The sequence below is a fragment of the Citrus clementina genome, unplaced genomic scaffold (assembly GCF_000493195.1).
Source record: "Citrus clementina cultivar Clemenules unplaced genomic scaffold, Citrus_clementina_v1.0 scaffold_6, whole genome shotgun sequence".
NCBI classification, from domain to species: Eukaryota; Viridiplantae; Streptophyta; class Magnoliopsida; order Sapindales; family Rutaceae; genus Citrus; species Citrus x clementina.
In genome coordinates, this window is record NW_006262139.1 from 23,510,798 (window position 1) to 23,528,525 (window position 17,728).

At 36.6% G+C, this 17,728-nt stretch overlaps 3 protein-coding genes across 7 annotated transcripts; 1 reads left to right on the forward strand and 2 right to left on the reverse strand.

Annotated features, from left to right (window-relative positions):
- Positions 1-6,081: 6,081 nt before the first annotated feature.
- On the reverse strand, positions 6,082-8,023 carry LOC18039900. Its single transcript, XM_006430790.2, has 2 exons — positions 7,547-8,023; positions 6,082-7,012 (listed from the first exon to the last, which is right to left on the reverse strand). The coding sequence occupies exons 1-2, from the start codon at positions 7,867-7,869 to the stop codon at positions 6,100-6,102; spliced, it is 1,236 nt and encodes a 411-aa protein (XP_006430853.1). The 5' UTR covers positions 7,870-8,023; the 3' UTR covers positions 6,082-6,099.
- A 448-nt stretch (positions 8,024-8,471) lies between these two features.
- On the reverse strand, positions 8,472-11,935 carry LOC18039899 (probable 2,3-bisphosphoglycerate-independent phosphoglycerate mutase). Of its 3 annotated transcripts, none has more exons than XM_024181761.1 (6): positions 11,751-11,935; positions 10,668-10,991; positions 10,348-10,493; positions 9,690-9,966; positions 9,136-9,408; positions 8,472-9,050 (listed from the first exon to the last, which is right to left on the reverse strand). In XM_024181761.1, the coding sequence occupies exons 2-6, from the start codon at positions 10,974-10,976 to the stop codon at positions 8,571-8,573; spliced, it is 1,485 nt and encodes a 494-aa protein (XP_024037529.1). In that variant the 5' UTR covers positions 10,977-10,991; positions 11,751-11,935; the 3' UTR covers positions 8,472-8,570. The 3 variants fall into 3 exon arrangements, with proteins under 3 accessions (XP_024037529.1, XP_024037528.1, XP_006430854.1); XM_024181760.1 differs by having other exon boundaries at positions 10,668-10,995; XM_006430791.2 differs by having other exon boundaries at positions 10,668-11,077.
- A 516-nt stretch (positions 11,936-12,451) lies between these two features.
- LOC18039713 (uncharacterized protein At1g32220, chloroplastic) lies at positions 12,452-17,070 on the forward strand. Of its 3 annotated transcripts, XM_024181762.1 has the most exons (11): positions 12,452-12,682; positions 13,022-13,139; positions 13,235-13,323; positions 13,438-13,493; positions 13,578-13,633; positions 14,160-14,253; positions 14,404-14,483; positions 14,750-14,792; positions 14,986-15,077; positions 15,560-15,741; positions 16,923-17,070. In XM_024181762.1, exons 1-10 carry the CDS (start codon positions 12,621-12,623, stop codon positions 15,737-15,739), a joined length of 870 nt encoding a protein of 289 aa, XP_024037530.1. In that variant the 5' UTR covers positions 12,452-12,620; the 3' UTR covers positions 15,740-15,741; positions 16,923-17,070. The 3 variants fall into 3 exon arrangements, with proteins under 3 accessions (XP_024037530.1, XP_006430859.1, XP_006430858.1); XM_006430796.2 differs by lacking the exon at positions 16,923-17,070 and having other exon boundaries at positions 12,453-12,682; positions 15,560-16,092; XM_006430795.2 differs by lacking the exon at positions 16,923-17,070 and having other exon boundaries at positions 12,453-12,682; positions 13,040-13,139; positions 15,560-16,092.
- Positions 17,071-17,728: the final 658 nt, after the last annotated feature.

Consider the following 17,728-nt stretch of genomic DNA (forward strand, 5'->3'; position numbering starts at 1 on the left):
AATATAAGCTACTTTATTGACATTTTAACAAACAAACATTGATGCTAAAAATAAAATGATTAGTTAAATGATAAATAAGACTCAGTAGAAGCACCTCATATTGTGATGGATTGTTGGCCTTCTTTTTTTTTTCTTTTGGCTAAAGTTGTTTCCAAATTGTTCTTAAATCTATATCTTCCGTGACCATGAGATCTCTCTCTCTTTTTTAATCTTTGGCTACTGAAAGATTAAAGTCTTCTGTACTTTCCCTCTTGTTGTTGTATGTTTGTTATATGGGAGGGGACAATTCATATTCTTTTTCCATGTCACCTCCCTTTCTAATTATAAAATATTTTCAACCAATTTAGCCAGATTACTTGCATGCAGATTTGCTATATTATAGTTCTTTTCGCTATCAAAAGCCCTGCTTGAATTTGATAGCTTGGTAAAGATGGAGCACAAGTATCTATATAAAAAAATATTTGTTGCCATTTTGGATTTGTTTGGATCTCACATCCATTCATGTCTTGCACACATTTAGTTCTAAATTGCTTTATCCATTTTGGTCGAGGATTAATTCTTTTATATCTAAGGAAGTTTTAAGGACTTTTATGAAAAGTAATTCCTTCATTTACCGCTAAACCAGGTATAGATAAATTAACAACATTTTCAAACTAATCTTGAAAATCTTCAAATATTTTCTTTGTGTAAACTTCTCTTACCTAAATCAACATTTTGACATATATTTTTGTATTAATCAAGAGAAAATATGATTGATATTCCACTTTTAACTCCTTATATCACTTGTCTTTCAACACTTTTTCAAGATGCATGAAAAAGTGTGACACATTGTGGTCTGACTTAAATAATAGTTCAAGCTAGCATTAAAAATTTTGTTAAGTACATTACTTTTAATCCCAGCAAACCACACATCTAACATATGCAAACACTCATTTCTCTTTTAACTTAAGGAAATGGCTATCTTGGGGCTGCTATAAGGTAAAGCACAAATCACAGCCACACACGAAATGGCTATCTTGGAGGTGGAGCTACAGTAAAGTAAAGTACAAATCACAGCTACACACACAAAATAATAAATAATAAAAAATACATTATAACTTTGATTGTGTAGTTATGAATGCGTACTCTACCTAGTGGTTCTAACATAGCTGGACCCGCCACTTCGGCCTTGGTCGGAGTGGTGGGCTACTGCCCTCACAAGCATTGTGAGGGCAGCGGTTCAAGCCCCCACAAAAGCATTTGTGGGGGCTAACGTGCTTATTTGTTTAATATTTCAAAAAATTTCCTCTCCCTCGTGCAATACGAGTGGAGTATGGACATCCCTCTTCTGTAAGGGATTATTTGTCTGGGCATGTACTTCACAGAATTCAATGTAATAATATAAGTCCCAATCATGTATTTCTGATTGTAAATATCAGTGTAATATATCTGCTATAATAGCAGTTGTAAATATCTGTGTAATGCAGTAATATGATGATTAATCAGTATTCAAAAAACATAGCTGGACGCTTAACTTAAATATGTTATTAGCCGATCATTGTTATGCATATCATATTCGTCAAGCACATTATTCCAAACAATTAATAAATTATGTTCTTCCTTTATTTGATCAATAAAATTAAACAACACATTTTTCACCCGACCATAACCATTAAATATAGACTTTACATGCTTTAATGCATTTTGCATCATATGCCATATAAAAAGTCTATAGTATGTGTTAAGCGTCAATTGTGAAATAACCTTTGTCATTGTTGCATCTCGATAAGTAATAATAGTTTTTGGAGCTTTTCCTGACATCGCTTGCAAAAAAGTTTTAAATAACCATGCAAATGAATATATAGTCTCATCATATATTAAAGCTATCCAAAATACAACAGTCTTCTGATGATGATTAAATCCAACAAATACTGAACTTACAGCCTCTCCAAAATGACCATAATCGATTATCATTTTAGCATTTGTCAGATTTGTAATGACTTCCTCATTATCAAATTGTACGAAAAGAAAGAATAATGGGTTTTCCAATGTCTAATCGGCAAAATATTTTAACACGCTTCTTGCTTTTCCATATGCTAAGCGTTTTTTGTCTCTTTGATCTTAAATAGTTTTTATGATCTAGTTTTATATATCCAAGAGACTCCTTTCCACCTACTTGTGTATCCATAAACTCAAACGCAAATTTCAATTGATTCCCAATTTGTTCTATCAAGTCTACTTCATTAACTTGAGAAAGAGTAATTTTATGCTGAGAAGGTAATATATGTGCACACTCTTGCATTACAAGAGGATGATTGTGAATCTTAACAAGATGATTGATAAGAAAATTATTTTTATTCTTATTCAACATAATTATGGATTGAGCACAACAATCGATTCTTGTTTGTGCCCTAAACCTTTATTGTCAAATGATCTCACTTATCTTTCATATGAAAACCCTCGTTAATATAAATAAATATCCTTGATGTCATTTTACTAGTACTCTTACTCCTAGCATATTTTGTGTTTTTGTGTTTATTAAGGAAAATTAAGAATATCTAATCCTGACCATAAAATTACTTGATTGTCATGTGTCAAATTCTTCAATATAAATTAAGAAAGATTAAATTAAGAGAGTATCCAAATCCAGCTACTTCAACCAGCCTGTCGCTATTGTAAGATTTTGTTAACTGACTTGTCACTTTGGTCTATTATTGCACCGACACTGCACGCTGGACAAATGTCACTTTTTTTTTTTTTGTTCAAAAAGAAAAAAAGAAAAGTACGAATGCTGGTCCATGAACGAAATTCCTTCAATTATATCGTTTGAGATATAATTAATTATAAATTAGGAAATAGTACTTAGGTTGATTAATTAGCTTGTCTATGTCGCATAAAGAAATAAATGGTGAAAACATATAATATATATCCCTAATAATTCATATGTAAGACAAAACCAAATTGAAGTAGTTGTCAACAATACAACATAGGGTTACAAAATGATGATAAAAGAGATATTAATACACCCCTTTGCCAGGCCTCTACAAGAAAGAACAAAAACAAGATTCGTGGCTTGGAAGATGAAAGCGGAAAATGGACAGAGAGTGAGGAAGAAGTGGAATGTTTGTTTTGTGAGTACTTTTCAAAAATTTTCAGCTCAACAAATCCTTCTCGAGAGCAAATGGATGCAGCTGTAGAGGAATTGCCAGCAAAGGTTACTGAGGAGATGGGAAACTACTTGGACCAGCCTTTCACGGAAGAAGAAGTTGCAGAAGCGCTAGCTCAAATGTGCCCCACGAAAGCACCAGGCCCGGATGGACTCCCAGCTGCATTTTTCCAGAAGCATTGGAGCTCAGTGAAGGAGGGGGTAGTTACAACTTGTCTGCAAGTATTAAACGAGGGAGGTAACCTTGCACCTTTAAACCATACCTACATTGCTTTGATTCCGAAAGTAAATAAGCCAAAAAAAGTGACTGAGTTTAGGCCTATTAGTCTTTGTAACGTAATATATAGAATCATTGCTAAAACAATGGCAAATAGGCTTAAACAGATTTTAAATGATATCATCTCCCCCACCCAAAGTGCTTTTGTTCCTGGTAGACTCATTACGGATAATCTTGTTATTGGATATGAGTGTTTGAATAAAATAAGACAGAGTAGGAGTAAAAAAAAGGGGCTGGTTGCTTTAAAGCTTGACATTAGTAAAGCCTATGATAGAATAGAATGGAATTTTGTAAAGCACACAATGCAAAAGTTAGGGTTTTCTGAAAAATGGGTAAGCTTGGTAATGAATTGCATATCTACAGCTAGTTTTTCAGTTCTAATCAATAGAGTGCCAAAAGGGCTGATCACCCCTCAAAGAGGTTTAAGGCAGGGATGTCCTCTCTCGCCTTATATTTTCATTATGTGTGCGGAGGTGCTCTCAAATTTGTTGGCTCAGGCAGAAAATCGAAGTCTCATCCAAGGGCTGAAGTTTAACAGGAGATTATCAGTTACACATCTCTTATTTGCTGATGATAGTTTGGTGTTCGCAAGGGCGTCCAGCAATGATTGCAGAATTTTAAAGGGCATTTTTGATAGCTATGCAGCAGCTTCGGGACAGGTCTTCAACTTTGAAAAATCGTCTATGTTATTTAGCTCAGGTACAAGTCAGATTCAAAAGGAGGAATTCAAGAATGTTTTTAGGCTGAATGTTGTCACAAAACATGAAAGATACCTTGGTCTTCCATCCATGGTGGGGAGAAGGAAAATCAGTTTCTTTAATGAGATAAAGTTAAGGGTTTTAAGCAAGCTTTCCAGCTGGCAAAGCAAGAAATTTTCCTGTGGGGGCAAAGAAGTGTTAATCAAAGCTGTTGTACAAGCAATCCCAGCCTATGCAATGAGTGTTTTCAAAATTCCTCAAGGCCTTTGTGAGGATATTGAGAAAGCCATTTCAAGATTCTGGTGGGGATCCTCTGATACTCACAGAAGCATACATTGGGCTAGATGGGAAAGACTAAGTCATGCCAAGATACGAGGGGGACTAGGCTTCAGAGAATTTTCATGTTTCAACCAAGCCCTTATTGCAAAGCAGGGGTGGAGAATCCTGCATAATCCCGAGTCTTTAATGGCACAGATTTTGAAGGCAAAATACTTCAAGCACTCTAGCTTTATGGAAGCAAAGCTGGGGTCCAATCCATCTTATGTGTGGAGGAGTATTCTGTGGGGTAGGCAAGTGTTGCATAAAGGCTTAAGATGGAGGATAGGAGATGGGAAGCAAGTAAAAATTTCTGGAAACAATTGGGTAAAAAATTTTGAGATCCCTAGAGCAAACCCACACCCCAGCTTATCAATGGAGGCTGTGGTGGCTGAGTTAATTGATGGAAGCAACAAGTGGAGGGAAGACTTGATTGGGCAGTCTTTTTCAAAGGAAACTGCTGAACGAATATTGAGAACTCCACTGCCAAAAACTCCAAGACCAGATAAGCTGGTATGGCACTTTGATAAACATGGAATCTACTCGGTTAAAAGTGGTTACCAGTTGGCAGTGAAGTTAAAATCCCCAGATAGGCCAAGTTGCTCAGACATATCCAAAACAATGTGGAAGGTTATCTGGGTAAATGACATTCCAGAGAAGGTAAAAATTTTTATGTGGAGGGCTGCTCAAAATGTGCTACCAACGGTAGAAAATCTATGGAAGAGGAAAATTGTACAGGATCCAGTGTGTCAGAGATGCTGTAGGATGAGCGAAGATGTGTTCCATGCTCTGGTGGGGTGTAGTTTTGCTCGGAAAGTGTGGAAGCTGACAGATTTTTATGAAGAGATTAAGGGGTTGGCTCATCAGGATATGTTAAGTGTGCTGCAAGAGTTAGCAATGATGAGGGGGAAGAAAGACATTGAACAAATAATTGCAGTTTGCTGGGCAATATGGCACTCGAGGAATTGCTTTGTTTTTGAAGGAAAGATGGAAGATCCTCTGTATTCAGCTACAAGAGCAGAAGCCGTTGTGGAGTCATATAGGAGGATAAATCCTGGAAAAAATAATGCTTTGGCTGGGCAGCAACAAAATGGGCAGCAAGTTTGGAAGCCTCCTCTACCTGGCTGTTTCAAAGTAAATGTAGATGCGGCTACAAATTTATCTAAGCAAAGGGGAGGGATTGGGGCTGTGGTCAGAGATTCCAGAGGAGATTGTGTAGCTGCAGCAGCCCAGAGAACTACCCTTAAAGGTAATGTTGCAGACATGGAGGCTGAAGCTGTGCTACTAGGCATCCAAGTAGCGAGGAAAGCAAATTGTGCCCATTTTGTTATTGAATCAGACTCTAAAGAAGTTGTGGAGCTTGTTCTGAAAAGGAAGAGCAGCTTAGCTGAAATATCATGGAACATAGAAGAAATTCAGGAATGTTTAAAAGGGCAGAGCACGACATCTATTTTTTTTGTGCCAAGAAGGTGTAATGTCATGGCTCATAACTTGGCAAAAGTTGCTTTAGATTGTGTAGACCCTGTCCTCTGGATAGGAAATTGCCCAGTTCCCGCTGGAGATATTTTTCTCCAGCTTTAATCTTTGGAAAGGCTTACTTTCTTTCAAAAAAAAAAATACACCCCTTTGCCACTACCAACAAACATTTCAAAAATTAATTTGATTCATTCCCATTTGCATTGAACCCTATGTGTGTGCCTAAAATCACACCTTAATACCAAACTACCATCCATTCTCCTCAACACAAAACTCTCAACTAAGACAAAGCAACCAAATCTTTGCCACCCGTTTTCACCAGCAATTTCTTCAACTCTCGAGACTCTCAATTCCTTTTCTCTCCCACGAACCCACCCTCCTTCCTCTTGCAGCCACCTCATCTTCTCGTCAATGGCCAAACTCAACCCCACAACACCACCACCACCACCTCTACTCCACCTTCGCCGTCTACGGTTCCTATCACAAACCCTATAACCCACGAACCCTAAATGCCTACCCCTGTCATCCCTCTCACCTTGCTTGCCATAAACATAACTCGCTTCCCTTTGTACATTCACATTCACATTCACTTCATTAGCATCATCCCCTCCATTGTTCACACATGAGAATATTTTCTCCCACCACTGCTGGAGGGTCATCTTATACAACACCGACTTTCTCATTTGGTGTCTGATTCTTGATTCTTCTCTAACGAAAACAAATGGGCAGTACCATTTCCCTACAATGCTAACACTCGAACGCTTGTTGGTGATGGGGAAGTTTAAGCTTGGGAGTTGTGTTCGAAGAGAGATATCGAGGCCCAGGGCTTCGCTGAGTTTATCATTATTCCATCGGCGTAGAAATGATCTTGATGATGAGGAGGAGCTGCGAAGCTCCCAGCCTTTCTTGCGGAGAAACTTTGGAGGAAGGCCGTCGGTGGTGGCTGCTGACGTGGCGAAGAACGAGTGTCGGTGGTAGCGGTGAACCTTGAACTGCTGGTATATGTTTCTGAAATCAAATGGCTTTGGTTTCATGTCTTTTATTACATTGCTGAAGCAACACATACCCACCTCTGTCTCCCTTGAACTTTTGCAAGTTTTCCTTCAGAAAAGGGGAAAAACAACCTTTAAGCGTTTCTCAAAAACTGATAGCAAACAAGCGGTGTGTTTGTTTTTGAAATTTTGTTTTTGAAAATGAGAATAACGTTTGTTTTCTAACTCAAAAACCTGTGAGCTGAAAACAGAAACAATGTGCATGTGAAATATTGAAAAGAGGGTGTTAGAACAAGTAAAAATAGTAACAACCGAGTTTTGGTATATTTAATTTTCCTTTTACAAGAATTAAAAAGTACTATCACTTCTATTGATATATATATATAGATATGTTAAAAAAAATAGTATTTATAAAATAATACTAAATATCCCACAAATATTGAGAAAATTTATATGGTGCATACACTTTTTTTCAATTGGATTCTTGTCATGTGTATGTTTCAACTAATTATAAAAAAATAAATACACGTTATAAGAATCAAATTAAAATAAATTTGTATATTAAAAGTATCATAGACTCTCATGTAAATGTTTCCTTTTTATAATTTTATAGTTAATGTAAATATTAAGAACGAGGACATACCCTTTGTATTTGCCTTTAGCTCTAATAACATAGTACCGATTGGATGACAACGGTTGATCGAGAACTGGGAGGAACCAAACTTTAGTAACACTAGTTTCTTGATAATCATTTGAATGAACAACTGTCAGTATCTTGTCTTGAGGAAACGGCAATCTTTTTACTCCCCTAAGTTTACATGTTCCCCAGCAAAATGTATCTTCTGCTTCTGCTTCTTCATCTGTAATCAATAAAATACCCGAGTATGGACCCTCTTGTGGTGGTAGCTCTGCTGAAAGAGTGCTGGGCGAATTTCTGTACAAGGAAAGAGGCCTTGTAACATACATGGCTTAAAGCTTAAGTTAACATGGACCCTCGTGCGTGCGTGTGTGTGTGTGTGTTTGGTGCAGGAGAGAACAGGAGATGTGGTGTGTTTATGTGATGATTTGCTTAAGAATTAAGAAATGGGAATTAGGTTTGGCTTTTAGATATGATCAAACCTTTATGTCAAGGATCCCACTACCTTACAATCAATGTATGGTACATCCCTCACATGAACAGTGAGTGGGTCCCACTCATACACTGTTCATGAGTGAGGGATGTACCATACATTGATTGTAAGGTAGTGTTTGCCTTATGTCAATGGTTGCCCCTTTAATGCAGAGATGGGCAGATGGGGGCCCTGGAGCTTCAAGACTTTCAGTAGTGGAAGAAGATATAAAACGAGAACTAAAGATAAAGTGCGCTTTACTTCCTTTTTTTTAACTTTGCTTTTTTCTTTGATTGTCTAATACATTAACCACGTAAAACGGTAAAAGGGCACATATAGTAAATTTAATCACGTAAAACGGCTAAACTTTGAAAATGCCAAAAGAAAAAAAAAGTAAATTTTTTTTATGTCAAAACATGCTTACCAAAATTTTGGTGAATAGAAATTTTAAGATCAGAGTTATATTCAATTTAGAATTATCTTATTCAAAACACCACACATTGGTACAGAGTATCCGAGCTTCTGGGAAGGAGGGGAAAAGAAAAAAAAAAAAAAAGCTTATGCTTTTAGTTTAAGGTAGGTCTTTATAATTCCCATCATCTCTCCTCCCGGGAAACGCCCAAGACACCCCCTTGCTGCTGCAACCTCGTTGAACTCACAGACTGAATCACCACTGAATGCTTGAAGCTGTTCACTTCTTTCTTTTTCAATCTTTGTATCTTCTGTTAGGTCTTCACCAGCCTTAACAGTGGGTAGGGGAAATGGATCAGGGGGAATTTCCATGACAGCAGACTCCCCACCCACAGCACCCACAAAATCCTTTAGCTGGCACATTGCAAGTGGAACTGGTTCAAAGCTGTGGTCTCCATACTCAACTGGAGTCGAGTGGTCTCCTGTGACACAAAGGAAGTATTGGAACTTCCCAGATTTCTCAGCCTGCCAGAGCAGTCTTGCTAGCTGGCCTATTGCTCGATCTACAGCTTCCAGAGCTTTAACTTTGAAAATGCTAGCCTTATCATGGCCAGCATCATCTACTGCCTGCAATACCAAATATCCATGTTCCGTTATCATCACAGTTCAGAAAGCCATTGACCCAAGATCATAGCTGTCAGAAGATTTAGACCTTAATGTGAAGAAAACCAAAATCATAGCCATCCGATCTGCCTGGTTTATGCTCATCCTCCCCCGGTACAAATACATTTGGGCAAGATTGCAAAGGAGCTGAGAGTGCCTTAGCTATGGCAGTTGCTTTGGAAGTTAAAATTGTTCGATAATCTCCAGTAGCTCCAGGAGCTTCCAGGATATCAATATCAAGTGATAGGCCCAAACCAGCTATAATCTTAGTAGGAGCTACCATGCATGGCCATAATCCATGTTTCTTTTCAAATGAAGGTACCTGCAATATGCGATTTAGGGTAAAAAAAAAATCATATAACTAAGAATTCTTACTTGATATAAATTAAAAAATGCTCCAATTGGAAAATTTACAACTAGGAAGGTAATGCCACTTTCTAACACAAGGGAAGAAAAAGAAGAAAATAATTTCAAGAACCATGACAGTGAAATCATACTACCAGACATCGCATCCAATGATTGAGACATTAATGTTCAGTTTCTCTAAGCAAGGCCAGCTGCAATAAAGAAAGACAAACAGAAAAGTCAAGGATTACAACACACCTCTATTCGAATACCACAGCCTCTCAAAAGGACAACATTGGCGATGTTCTTCCCTTCGGCTGCCCGTTTTGCATTTAATGGGTGAGAAACCAGAATTTTTGATATCTCCCTGGATAACTCATTAACAACTGCTGCTGTGTGCTTTGCTTCATCAGTATCATCCAGTGCCTGAGCTTGCAATAGCAAGCGGTTGTCCTTCAATGGATCAGTCCCTGATATATTGCCACTTAAGTTTGGTCCTTTTACAACCACCCCACACCTGTGTTCCGTTGCATACCTGTGGTAGAAGATTGTTTGTTAAGCTTGTCCATGTCTAATTTCCAAAAAGTTGAAGCAGGTACAGGCCAAGAACTAAGCTATTTATTGTAACTTTGATGGATGAGTTCTGTACTACTTGATTCATGGGAACAAATTTGCATTCATACAAACAAAGGTACCAAATTCAACTGCCTTTTTTTTTTCTTTTTCTTTTTTTGGGAGAGAATCATTGAATCATAAGCGTTAATGTTTTTTTTTTTGGATATAATTATTGAATCATAGGACTTGGTCAACACATAATTTTAGGGTTCAAAGTACAGATTACATTTTACATTTTATTGAATTTAACAAGAAACAGCTGAGCATGATATAAATGTTCAGTGAAGAGGAAACACTGCACCTGACTCTAACTTCATACTGTGGAAAAGACGGGAGCTTCATTCTATCCAATGCTGCACATAATATGGGTCCTTCCTCTTCAAAATGCCTGTCAGCCCTCCTACTGGTAACTATTCCAGTTTTCTCATCCAAGGTCGCAAAATTTGACTGAAGATCAAACATAGGTAATTGGTCATGACATGTAACCACCAATCTAAAACACATTAACCAAATATTTAAATCAAAAGAAACTACAAGAAGATGCTGATTATTGATTAGCCATGTGAGATCAATAACAGCAATAAGATTATAAAAGAATATGAAACAAGAAAATAAACCCACCTTGAAAGCAATATCCCCAGGTGACATAGCCAGTCCAGCACCCATGGACTCAAAAGCACCACGTCCTCGGTAGTACACTCGCGGGTTGTAACCCAATAAAGAAAGATGAGCTGTGTCACTTCCGCAACCCAAACCCACTTCAACAGGATCCATGAGACCGTTCACTCCAGCAGATGCAATGGCATCCAGGTTCGGCACATAAGCAGCCTGCAAAGGAGTCTTGTACCCAAATCTTGGCAGTGACACATCTCCTAACCCATCAATCAGCACAAATGCTACTCTCCTCTTGGGCAGATGGGGACTACCCATGCTTCTATATTCTATCTACCTTCACAGTAAGGTTAAAATTGAACACAGAAATGAACTTGTCAAAGCTGCTCACTTCCTTATCATGATAGACTATTTAACCCCTACAGAACGAGAATGGAAAAATAAATAAGAATATCACAGCAAAGACAAATTTCAACCAGAGACCATGTAAATTGTTTTTTCATACATTCTACAAAATACGATTAAAATTTGGGGCATCCTAATTTTTTCAATAACTAGTCTTAGTAGTCAACTAAGTCCAAGTTAGAGACATGGGCACCAAGAACAATATATGCATAAAATGCAGACCCCAATCATAACAAAAGCTCAGAATATCTGGCCATATGATTTTATTTCATTAAAACAATGGTTCGACAAAGAAATCATATGCAACAAAGAAATCCAATGGAATCAGTAAAGCACCAAAGCAAGCAGCAGTCCAGCAGATTACAAGCTTTAAATAAATATTCAGCAAAGTGAAACGAAATAGGCAATCCACTTGCATCAAGCTAGAAAACAACAGCACACAAAAGAAAACATTTTTCGTCATATTCATATCAAATTCCAAATGGGATCCTCTCATTATCAGCTAAATTGATCAAACAAACAACCAAAAGCTAAGGAATCAAACAACAGCAACATCATTAACTGAAAACAGTTTAGTCCCAAGCTAAGAAAATGGAGCAAATCAAGTTAATCTCAACCCATTAACAAGTGCATGCAAACAAATAAACTTTCCCAAAACAAAAAATGGTATCAGAAATCAATTATTACCTTAAAAAGATGGGGAAAAAAAATCAATTTTGATATTTCAGAGCTTATTTAACCTCGTACTGGTTCCTGGGAATTGATTAACATCGGGGAAACGAATCATTCAAGCACATTTTAATCAATTTGGTTTCTGTATCTGGCGTGAAGAAGACAAAAGTGGTTCGAACTTTTATGCAAATGAAATGATGTGTTTTTGGGTTTTTAAACGAATTTAATAGGTAAATGGAGTAATGACATTAGGATCCCTATTGTTTACATTTTCTCAAATAAGAGCATAGTATATCTATTTGTGTCAGATAGGTTACTGTCTCCCAAATCAAATGTCTAAATTACCCTTCAGAATCGGAATTATCCTACGTACATTTACATTGTGATTGCTGTTAAAATTCAAGATTATAGGAGTAGTTTTATCATTACAGTAGGGTTTGGGACTTATTCTAATAACAGTATAAACATCTCGTTGTTTGAGCAAAAATGAAAATTTGGGGATCTAGATGCCATTTTCCTAAAAGCAACTGATTTAAATATATATTTTGATTTGCATGAAATATTTTATACAAAATATATTGCTAAATGGGACTGATGCTATTTATATTTTATACATAATTTAAATTTTCAATTAAAATTGTAATCTAAATGAATAATAAAAAAGGAAAATGTATTAAGGACTTACTGTTACGTGGACTCGAGATTTTGCAACGACTTGTCACTATTACCCGCCATGTGTTCTCGTATTTTTTGAACAGCGAGTTAAAGGTAAAACATTTTAGCTAGATTTTAAACAAAATCTTAATCAATCAAGCAAACGCCAATTCTGATTCTTTATGCTGAAATCTCGAAGAAGAAACAAAGTGCACAACACAACACTTAAATATGATGAAGAGGATTCTAATGTCACGTTTGCTCCATTCACAAACCTCCACTGCTAGACTCTTGTGAGTGCTTCTGTTAACTACATTTGTTAGGTTGTGTGAATTAGCCAAGTTTTCGTGACTCGTTTGTTGTTATGATGAGATTATGTGTTCTTATGTTGTGTCTCTGATGGTCTTGTCATCTGGGTTTTTATTTATTTCCAATTTTTGTTGGATTTAACTGTTATTTGTTGGAGAAAATGTTCCCTTAGCATGTTTATTTTCTTTGATATGGGTTTTTTCTCATCTTTAATGAGATCCTGGACTATTATGCTACAAAAGGCTCTCTCTTTTGGAATTTTCAGTATCTGCAATGTGTATCTTTGCCCTAATATGTCATTGTTTCTCGTATTGCTGAGACAGTCCAATTCCTGTGTCCAGTAATGGGAGATCATTATCAACTGGTTCAAATAGGGTAGATGATCCCTTAAAGTCTGAGGGCACTGAGACTCCAAATGTCAAGCCTCCTTCAAATGAGAAGGTAGTTTTGTTGTACTCATGAAGGGCTTCCTTGAATTCAGTTTCTCCATAGAGTCAGATTCTTCTCCTTCTGACCTTATATGCATTTTGGTTTAGGTACTTGTTTTAGGTGGAAACGGGTTTGTCGGTTCACATATCTGTAAAGAAGCTCTAGAGCGTGGTCTGACTGTTTCTAGCTTTAGCAGGTATCATATTGTATTTACTTGTGATCAAATAAACATCACATGGAAAATTCAGTACCTTTTCGTTTTCTTAGTTATCATATAATTATGCTTAGACACTGAACTATTTCTTTCTAGGTCTGGGAGATCATCTCTTAAGGATTCTTGGGCCGAAAGCGTGGTCTGGCATCAAGGTTCACTAAGATTCAGAATTTCAGATGCATATTTATTGCAAATAGTTGATTAAATGTAATACTGTCTTTCTTTTCGAACTACAGGAGATCTGCTCTCACCTGATTCATTAAAAGATTCGCTGATTGGAGTGAACTCTGTGGTATGATTAGTTCTGTTACCATAGGTCATTATAAGCCTATAACCACAAAACAAAATCCAGGAGAAAAATGAAGGGTAGAGATTTTATGAGGTCATTCATACTATCACCGTGGTGCAGATCAGTGCTTCTTTAATTTTTTTGCAAAGCACAATAGGTCAATTGGTAATAGTCCGTAGTTTGTTTTCAAGAGAATATTCCTGTCTCCATCCAATGATTTGGCATGCTCTGATTGGTAGTTAGTTGGAAACTAGAGAATATAAAGGCACAATTCTGAAGAAGGCATATCAAAGTTGGACAATATCTTTTGGAGGATTGTAGAGTTTCCTATTGTGTTATGAACTTAATTTCTAGTTTGCTTATTGACTGCCATTGGTCTTCTTTATGTTAGTGCAACAAGATTCTCATATTTTCATAAACATCTGAAAACTCTCTCCCTCTTCTCCTATGTTTAACATACTGAAATCTTTATGTTGATGAATTCTTAATATGTAACTGGATGCTTAGCTTTTTGATTTGGAACTTATAGATCTCATGTGTTGGAGGTTTCGGCTCAAATTCATATATGTACAAAATTAATGGGACCGCCAACATAAACGCTGTAAAAGCTGCTAAAGAGCAAGGTACGCCAAAATTCTTTGAGCAACTGCTTTAACTATCTAAGCATTGCCTTCTATCATTCTAGAATAATTTTTTATTTGAAGTTTTGTATTGCAATGTTACCGTGTGCTGAGAGTGACATGAAAGACTTCCTTGCAAATCATTGTCTGTAGGTGTAAAAAGGTTTGTGTTTGTCTCTGCTGCTGACTTTGGTTTGGTAAATTATTTACTACGAGGATATTATGAGGGAAAGGTACTTTCTTGCTCTATGATGTTCATCCACAAATTGAATATATGTAAAACACTAAATGTTCTGTGAATTGAAACAATGTAGTTTCTGTCCCTGCTTCTGTGGAACCAATTAAAATTCAAAATTGCAACTCTTTTTCTTTATCATGGCCGGGCATTTTTAGTTGGTGTTGCACTTTAATTTGTCATTTATCTGCTATGCTTAGAGAATTCTTTTTCCCCTTTAATCCTTTTTCTGATGATTGTTTCTGTCCATCTACTCTGATGCAGAGAGCCACTGAAGAAGAGTTAATGACAGAACTGCCACATGGAGGTCAGGTCTCATTCCTTGCTCTGATTCTAGACTTTTGTTTTGCTGCTAGGTGGTGTTTTAAAGTTAAGAACCATGAGTAATTAGAGGTCCTTTTGAATTATTTATTCAATGGCATGAGTACATCAATGAAATGATTTCTCATGGCTAGAGCAACTTAATGCTAAGAGGGAATACTTTTGTTCATTTTACGTAGGTGTGATCTTGAGGCCTGGCTTTATACATGGGACTCGTCAGGTTGGAAGCATCAAGTTACCACTAAGTGTCATTGGGGCTCCATTAGAGATGGTAAATTTTGGCATCTATATCTATCCTCAACAGATTCTTATCTTTACCCAGCAGTTCACTGAGTTTTGTGTCTCTGTTTCTAGAGAGCAGAACCTATGGGTGGTAAAAGCACACATGGAAATAGATAGTCATTGTTGATGCCTTCCATCTATTTGCTGTTTCTTAAAACTCACTGATGTTCGCTCATCCATGGACCATTGAAATTATAGAACCAAGGAAATTTCCTAGCTGTCTGAATGTCTGATCTAGGGAACACAGGATAAAATGTGATGTATCAACAAACAATCCTTTTAAATGTTTTCTCGGTATATCTTTCTTATTCTTTTTGCAATGTTGCATATTGTCCATACACTCTGAAAATAGTTCAATCAGAACGACTCTGTTATGTTGGTAACGACAGATTTCATACGGGTCTGGCAGAGGGCTATGTTATTCAATTTTTATTTCTCCCTTTTCTTCAATTAAATTCATGTTTAATGCAGATACTGAAACATGCAAAAGTGCTGACGGCAATTCCTCTTGTTGGTCCGCTGTTAATACCTCCAGTACATGTGACTTCAGTGGCAAAGGTTGCTGTGAGTGCTGCAACAGATCCAACATTCCCCCACGGCATCATTGATGTATACAGTATACTACAGCATAGCCAACAAAAGTCAGCATAGACATATGTTGAGTTCTTCCCTCTTTTGTCATTTAATTTTTTCTCAGTTACATGGGTCATGATGCACAGCTAATTTTCTTTGAGAGCAAAATTAAATCCTTACAACATGATGTTAGTGCCATTGTCCAGATCTTGTTTCTCTCCCAAATCAAAATAATTGATTTGTTTGTTGGTAATTTTTACACCATACAAACTCAATAAAATGCATCAGTTCAATGACAAAATGCAGATCTGTTTGTCACTATTTCTTGCCTTAAACTCTCAGTTCATTATTTTAAAACAAGAAAATTACTTGCAATTTAAAAATGATTGCAAAATGATAATTTCCCTCGCACTCCATTCAGAAGGCATCATGAAAAGAACATCAAATATATCTGTGAATAATTCGGTCACTGTTGCAGATAATTATGAAAATTGAATTATCACAATGGGTAGCAGCACTTTCTGTTGAATTGTTTCTATCTTGCTTATATGCCTAGCATTGCGCAGAACTTTTAGAGGCTATTTTTGTCCCCTCTTTAAAATTCTCATAGTTAACAATTGAAGCATCCAACTATTTTTTTTTTCTCAGTTTTAGATTTTTCCACCCTTCTCTCAGTTTCTAAATGCAATCGTCTGTCTTTGTTTTTTTTTTGTTTTTGGGGGGGTTGGGGGGGTGAGTGTGGCAAAATCTTTATCGACTACCTGTAATGTGTAAAAGATTTAACAGTCTGACTGGGAAATATCATCACTGATCAATCTTATTTAGTGGCAATTGCAAATAAAACTTGGAAAAACAAGCGAAAGATTGGAGAATTTAGAAGTAGTACTCTATTAATAAAGATCTCTACGTAGAGTTCAAAGTACCATAAAACAAAGAGATAAAGAACACAGCAACAAAATGTGCCTTGAAGTAGGGAAAAATAAACGAAACAAACTGATTCAACATCAAAACCTCGAAATTGATTTGGGAAAACAGAAGCAAAAACAAAGCAAGTGGAGTGGCAGCTATTAGCTTCAGCTTCATTTGTTGGCTCCAACAGTGCTCTTCACAGCATCAGCAGCACTCTGAGCTTGAGCCTTCACCTGCTGTCCAGCCTGCAAACATCAATTACCGATATAGAGTTTCTCATATTCTCATATATTTGTAAATGATATTATTTTTTTAATTGTTTTAGTAACCTGGTTGCATGAATCCTGGACAGAGTGGACAGCATTGCTAGCCTTATCCATCATCAGGCTGCCCTTTTCCTGGATGAAAGATACAAGCACATCATCATCAACAAGTGAAATATACAATTGATTCATGTAATGTAACAGCATGTAATTAATTAAACAAGCATAACGTGTCAGTATGACTCACCTGTGCTTGGCCCTTGGTCTGGCCAGCTTGGAAACTTGTATTCTGGGAGTCCATCTTCAGTTCTCTTAATTTGATTGAGCAACTAATTAAACTCAAAGGCTAATTAATCGGCTTTGGTGACTAAGGTTCCAGGATTTGTAAGTGTTTATAGTGTGTTAATGGGGCATTTAGGTGATGCCATTTGTTGTAACAAATAGAAGAGGTTGAGAAATTTAGGCTTTGGTCCTTTAGACTAGGTAATTCTGTTGATGAAATAAAATCTGATTCTTGATTCAAAAAGTTGGTTGACATTTTTGAGACTTGGTAATAAAGGTTTTGTTCCTTGATTATAGATTGTATGAAATCAATGACTTAAAATTTATGCCAAATTTTAAATAAAAAATTCAACTTGAAATAGTCTCAGGCTAATGATATATACTCCTCGGACAAAATTTTTGAAAAGCCTTCTCACTGGTGTTTATTTTTTAATGTCACAATTCATTATACTTAGGAGTGGACTAACTTACAAATCAATCTTTTAAATCTTCCTGTACCTCCCAAGATTTGAATTGAAGTAACTAGTCTTATAAAAGTTTAAAGTAAAACCATTCAGCCAAGCCTCCGGAACAAGAATAGTAATAATAATAATTTTGGCCATTAATAAGCAAT

Bases quoted from the DNA above. Each gene is read 5' to 3' on its own strand.
- LOC18039900 (XM_006430790.2), bottom strand. From the start codon at position 7,869: ATGTATGTTACAAGGCCTCTTTCCTTGTACAGAAATTCGCCCAGCACT. The intron at 7,013-7,546 runs GTATGTCCTCGT...CCTTTTCTGAAG, and splicing joins GCTAAAGGCAAATACAAAGG to GAAAACTTGCAAAAGTTCAA.
- LOC18039899 (XM_024181761.1), bottom strand. From the start codon at position 10,976: ATGGGTAGTCCCCATCTGCCCAAGAGGAGAGTAGCATTTGTGCTGATT. The intron at 10,494-10,667 runs GTGGGTTTATTT...TTTGATCTTCAG, and splicing joins CTGGGGATATTGCTTTCAAG to TCAAATTTTGCGACCTTGGA. The intron at 9,967-10,347 runs GTGCAGTGTTTC...CTTCTACCACAG, and splicing joins CAGTATGAAGTTAGAGTCAG to GTATGCAACGGAACACAGGT.
- LOC18039713 (XM_024181762.1), top strand. From the start codon at position 12,621: ATGATGAAGAGGATTCTAATGTCACGTTTGCTCCATTCACAAACCTCC. The intron at 13,140-13,234 runs GTAGTTTTGTTG...ATTTTGGTTTAG, and splicing joins AGCCTCCTTCAAATGAGAAG to GTACTTGTTTTAGGTGGAAA. The intron at 14,254-14,403 runs GTACGCCAAAAT...CATTGTCTGTAG, and splicing joins AAAAGCTGCTAAAGAGCAAG to GTGTAAAAAGGTTTGTGTTT.